Raw genomic sequence first — 6714 nt, 5'->3', positions numbered from 1 at the left:
CTTTCTCCATCTGTTTTCTCCCCTCGTTCCTTTCTGTAGAAGAGTATAAACGTCAAAGACTCTTCCATTTCTGCTGAGTGTCAAATATTAATATATCCTGATGTTGTTCCCTTACTTGTCTTTGCCTTCTATATCATTTGAACCATATTCATATATATATATATATAAATATATATATATAGTGAGTTCAAAAAAGAAAAACAACAAAAAAAACAACAATAAACAACAACGCAAGCACGTGATACAGATATTGTGTTACTGGACGCTCAGGATAGGAAAGAAAAAGAATTTGACGTTTCAAGCGGAGATCTTTGTTGAAAATACAGGAAAGCCCAAAGAAGGGAAAACAGAGGAAGAAAAAAATCACCACCGATATACACGAGGTTACAGTCAATTGAAATAAACGAATAAAATTAACGGACAACAAGAGGATATGCACAAGGAATGTATTATTAGCTTGACACTCAGTAAAAAGAGAGAGAGAGTCTGACATTTCGAGCACAGCTCTTCATTGGAAAGGGGAAAGGGAAAACTCCAAAGATGGAAGAGAAACCAGCAGCAGCACATGTGTGTATGTATATATATACACACATACACACACACATATATACACATATACACATACAAACACATGTAGACACACGCACATACACACACACAAAAATAGTACTTGAATATCGAAGGTAGATTAATATGCTTTTTATCAACGCCCAAAAAATTTTCACAAACTGTTACTCAGAGAGTGTATATATATATATATATATATGTATATATGTATATACATAAATTCAAAACGTAAAATTAAAACAGAACACAAAGGATTCCGCGGTAGATGTCTTTCAAGCTTTATACCCAAACAGTCGTTGCATCATTATATGGGTATATAATTGATGGACAGGATGGTATAAAGCTATCTTCAGCCGCAAATATATTCTTTCCCAAGCATTATGTCACAAAGAAGAAGTCACCAAGAAAAAAGCATTCTCTCTCTTTTGCTTTTTTCTTGGTGACACGTAAAAGCACCCACTACACTCGCTGAGTGGTTGGCGTTAGGAAGGGCATCCAGCTGTAGAAACTCTGCCAGATCAGATTGGAGCCTGGTGTTGCCATCCGGTTTCACCAGTCCTCAGTCAAATCGTCCAACCCATGCTAGCATGGAAAGCGGACGTTAAACGATGATGATGATATATATATATATGCATACACAGGTATGTTGGTGCAAACAGGAAAATTAGAACTGTATATATACATATGATTATATGTATACTTTCATTAAATATTAATAAAAATATGCATAAGGTGCAGGAGTGGTTGTGTGGTAAGAAGCTTTCTTCCCAACCACGTGGTTCTGGGTTCATTTCCACTGTGTGGCACTTTGGGAAAATGTCTTCTATTATGGCCTTGGGCCTGACCAAAGCCTTGTGAATGGATTTGGTAGATGGAAACTGAAAGAAGCTCATTGTGTATATATATATATATATATATATTGATGTGTTTGTGACAGTATTTGTCCCTCCATTGCCACTTGACAACTGTTGTTGGTGTGTTTACGTCGCCATAACTTACGGGTTCAGGAAAAGAGAACGATAGAACGAGTACCAAACTTAAAAAGTAAGTACTGAGGGCGATTCATGCGACTAAAAATTGAAGGCAGTGCCCCAGTCTAATGACTGATACAAGTGAAACATATATATATACACAAACACAAGGGGTGCTGTGAAAAGCCTGTTTGGAGGCCCAACCTTCCAAGTTCTTTTGCAGAACTGAACAAAAACTGAAGGACTGCTGCAATAATTGTGAATCTGCAAGGGGAATATGTAGGATAAAATCATAATTAACTGATCCTCCTGTATTTCCTTTTACCCAAAGCCAGGAATCTTTCAGCAACCCCTCGTGTGCGTAGATATATACATATATATACACACACACACACACACATATATATACATATACATATATGTATATATATATATATATCTATATATATATCATCATCGTTTAACGTCCGCTTTCCATGCTAACATGGGTTGGACGATTTGACTGAGGACTGGTGAAACCGGATGGCTGCACCAGGCTCCAATCTGATCTGGCAGAGTTTCTACAGCTGGATGCCCTTCCTAACGCCAACCACTCTGAGAGTGTAGTAAGTGCTTTTACGTGCCAGTCAGGCGGTACTGGCAACACCCACGCTCAAAATGGTGTTTTTTACGTGCCGCCTGCACAGGACCCAGGTGCCTAGTATATATATATATATATACAGAGAGAGAAAGAGAAAGAGAGGAATGTGGCTGACAGAGAAAGACAATGTTTAAGAGAATAGTGGGTTTGGTGAGAGTATATTATTACTAGTGTTTTGGGTGAACTCTCTTGGAAGTGGTCCATCTGTGTCACACTATTCATGGAGTGCTGACTATTGTGGTTAGGAGAGAGAAGCAACTCGGGCATATGCATGGAACAACAGCCAGTATAGTCTCAGTTGAAGAGATGATCTCTGGAGGTGGGAGAGAATGAGTTTGGAATATCTTATTAAGGATAGGTTACAATGATGACAATACTACACAACTTAGATCATATTGAAACACAAGACATGAACTCTACCGCCTGACTACTTCGTTGTATATTAACTTTCACACCTGTAGAAGACCGGTTGACCCCCGAGACTAAATCTACTCTGGACAGATTTATTTATTCAGTATTAAGCTGATGATCAGAGATTTCTCAGCTGTGACCCTCCTGCTTTTAATTCTGACATAATGTATTCAAGACTACATAAGCCAATGTTTTTCCCCTGTGTTTAAACTGACGGTGTGTGTTATCTGAGGGGCATTTAACTATTATTTGTAACACACCGGTTGGGTGATCATTAAAATAAACAAAAACGACAGAGGGGAAATAACTCTCATTAGAAAGTTAAGAGTTATTTCCCTTTAAGATCAAATATTTTTTTTCTTTACACATTTGGGCTTTAGTGACATTCTTTGGCTGGCAGGCATTTAAACTGGAATGGCCACTCCCCTTTGACTTTGAACTTATTCATTTGTTTGTTTCAGCCACTTGATTGCGGTCATGCCGGAGCACCGCCTTTAGTCGAACAAATCGATCCTAGTGCTTATTCTATTGGTTCTTTTGCCAAACCGCTAAGTTACAGGGACATAAACATAACATCGGTTGTCAAGCGATGTTGGAGGTACAAACACAGCCACACTAACGCACACACACATACATGTATATTTATGTATACGACGGGCTTCTTTCAGTTTCCGTCTACCAAATCCACTCACAAGGCTATAGTAGAACTTGCCCAAGGTGCCACACAGTGGAACTGAACCCGGAACCATGTGGTTGGTAAGCAAGCTACTTACCACACAGCCACGCCTGCGCCTATGTAAATGAATCATTATCATCAGAGAATAGCTTTGTCTTTCAGCTATTCATTGTCAATTGTTTGAACTAATGTCCCTGCTGTCAAACAAAACAAGTAAAATAACAATTGCAGGCTTTAATCTAATGCAGTGATCCTCAACCAAGGTCCATATGGCCCCGGAGGACCAATATAAGGGCCACACAACAAAATAGTAAATTGGGGATCTCACAATAGTATTTTAAGGGCCCCTGAAAAAATTTTGCTTTAGATGTATGTATTGATATGTAAAGCAAGAAACAGCTGGGTTTCTTTCTTAAACGTTTTACATAGATCAACCTACTCAAGTTAATGTGTGAAAAACAAAATAGGAATTTTGCAAGAAGATTCTATAAAACTAGTTTATAAACATCGAATGGCTATGGGGGCCCACCAGAATAAAATAGTAATCAAAGGGATCCACAGATGAAAAAAAAAAAAAATGGCTGAGAACCCCTGATCTAATGTAATAGGCAAATATTTGATTTCCCTTGATAAATGTTTCCTGTCTGTATATACTTTTCCAGCCCAAACTAAATATCAAACACACCCAGTTATCCATATTACTCAGTCAGGAAGCTGCCACAGGATACTAGCAGCTTGGACATTAGCTATTGACAACATAGTGTGTACTCACCATCTTTTTAATATCCATATTCCTTGGTAGCAAGCAAGGACTGGATGGTTTAACAGTATTCGAGGTATCTAAGGACTGCATTGTGCTCTACTGTCTATCTTATCATGGTTTCTATGACTGGTTGCACTTCCAAGCACCAACCACTTGACTGTGTAGTGGGTGGCATTTTTGCATGCCATCAGCAATATTAAGGTTATCGAGAAGACAGTGAGCTGGCAGAATCATTATTATAAGGCGCCGAGCTGGCAGAAACGTTAGCACACCGGGCAAAATACTTAGTGGTATTTTGTCTGTCTTTACGTTCTGAGTTCAAATTCCGCCGAGGTCGACTTTGCCTTTCATTCTTTCGGGGTTGATAAATTAAGTACCAGTTATGCACTGGGGCCGATGTAATCAACTTAATCCCTTTGTTTGTCCCCTTTATGTTTAGCCCCCTGTGGGCAATAAAGAAATAAGAATCATTAGCACACTCAGGGAAAATACTTAGAATATAAAGATGGCTGAAATACTACTAAGTTCAAATTACATCAAGGTCGACTTTGCCTTTTATCCTTTTGGGGGTCGATAAAATAAGTACCAGTTGAGTAATGGGATCGATGTAATTGACTTACCTCCACCTCAGAAATTACTGGCCTTGTACCAAACTTTAAAATAAATGTTAAATGGCAAATTAAGAGGTTAAGTGTTAAATAGTTAAAGGATTTGTAGTTGTTAGAAATCTCCCAGTTATTACTCTAGCTCCATAACTGTTGCTGTCTGATTGGACTGAGTTTGTGTAGCAGACTAAAGTTAGAAAAATTCAATCCCATATATATATATATATATGTATACATTTATGTTTGTGTGTCTGTGTTTGTCTCCTCCACCATCACTTGACAACTGATGATGGTGTGTTTATGTCCCATAACTTAGTGATTCAGCAAAAGAGACCAACAGAATAAGTACTAGGCTTACAAACAATAAGTCCTGGGGTGGATTTGCTCAGGCACTGCCACAGTCGAATGATTGAAACAAGTAAAAGAATAAAAGAATACACACACACTCACACACACAAATACATACATACATATATATGTGTCTATGCAAAAGTAAGTATGCAAATGATGACATTTCATTCTGTCAATATCTCCACAATATATATATATACCCAATATCATTGCTCCATACACACACAAAAAATATCCCAAATGTTTTCCAACATTTTACTAAATACTATTGTACATCTATTTAAAACTGTATTACTATGTCTGTTATATTGTTTAATATTATTTAATAATGTTTTGTTTTGTTTTTTTCTCTTTCACTAGATTTACTTGAAAAGGTATGTTGTTTTTCATTTTGTTTCTGTTGATTTTCCCATTGTCAAATTCAATTTTTGTTTGTTTTTACAATTTTCCAAAATTCATAAATTAAATTTCTCTCAAATTTGCTTTTCTTTTTCAATTTAATTACATTGCAAATCTTCAAATATAGAAAACATCCATATATTAGAATTCTTGACACATATAATTATCTTCAACTTGCTTATATTTAAATAATTTTTTTTTATTTCACTTCTGCTAAAATTTGTTGTACTTTCTTCAAATGTTCAATAATTCTCATGGTGTTTATAAATGTGTAATAACATAGACACATGTGTAGGTATTCATGTAGGAAGATAATAATATGTGATAAAATGTAGTGTAACAGTCACATATAGACAGTCATAATCCATACTTGGTGGTAGATTTAATATCAGCTCTTGGATATCATTTAGCACAGTAGTCCGTAGTCCTCAACCCTGGTTTTGTACCTCAGACCAGTCTCATGCAGGACATTTTTTGTCTTGGAAGGGGTAATCACACATGTAACAACTGGAATAAAGTGCATAGTATATAATTTAATCATTACATCAATAGGAAGCTGAACCTTTCAGGTGAGATGGCAAGGACTGAGATACTTGGTCCCTGCCATACTCAAGAAGACCCACACCATGCAGCAGAAGTATTAAAGCATCCTTCTGGTAGTGTAATGCACTCATGGTAGTACCATGTAAAAGCCTGTGCAGTGCCACATAAAAGTGTCCATGTGGCATCATGCAAAAGCACCCATGTAGCATCACATGAAAGTGCTTGTGTGATGCCATGTAAAAGTGACCATGCAGTACCATGTAAAAGCGCCTGTGCAGCATCCATGCAGTACCAAGTAAAAGCAGCCATCACACTCTGTAAAGTGGTTGGAATTAGGAAGGGCCTGCAGCTGTAGAAACCATGCCAAATCAGACTGGAGTCTGGTGCACTCCCACCCCCACCCAGTTTGCCAGCTGCTGTCACACCGTCCAACCCATGCCAGCATGGACAATAGATATTAAATGATGATGATGTTGATCGCCATTATCCTCATCATCATCATCATCATTTAAAGTTTGTTTTCCATGCTGGCATGGGTTGGACGGTTTGGCAGGAGCTGGTGAGGCATGGGATTACACCAGGGTCTTCTGTCTGTTCTGGCTTGGATTAAAATAGAAAATGGGATACAAAACATCTGGCGTCACTTGAAAAACATTTTGGATGAAGAATATATCTGTTTATAATCTCCGTCTAAATTGAATGTTTTTTGAGTGATGTCAAATGTTTTGCTTTACCACTTGCTATTTCAATTTCTCTCTCTCTCTCTCTCTCATATATATATATATATA

At 37.5% G+C, this 6714-nt stretch overlaps 1 protein-coding gene across 1 annotated transcript in view; it reads left to right on the top strand.

The window, feature by feature from the left end:
- Nucleotides 1-6714, top strand: part of LOC106882585 (unconventional myosin-Ia) — a 354036-nt gene that overhangs the window by 303032 nt on the left and 44290 nt on the right. The window contains exon 9 of the mRNA XM_052974157.1: nucleotides 5345-5358. Coding sequence (XP_052830117.1) covers nucleotides 5345-5358 — 14 coding nt within the window. The remainder of the gene's footprint in view (nucleotides 1-5344; nucleotides 5359-6714) is intronic.

The sequence above is a fragment of the Octopus bimaculoides genome, chromosome 17 (genome assembly GCF_001194135.2).
Source record: "Octopus bimaculoides isolate UCB-OBI-ISO-001 chromosome 17, ASM119413v2, whole genome shotgun sequence".
Taxonomy (NCBI): domain Eukaryota; kingdom Metazoa; phylum Mollusca; class Cephalopoda; order Octopoda; family Octopodidae; genus Octopus; species Octopus bimaculoides.
The sequence above is the reverse complement of the archived record's forward strand: the minus strand, read 5'-3'. Positions and strand labels throughout refer to the sequence as shown.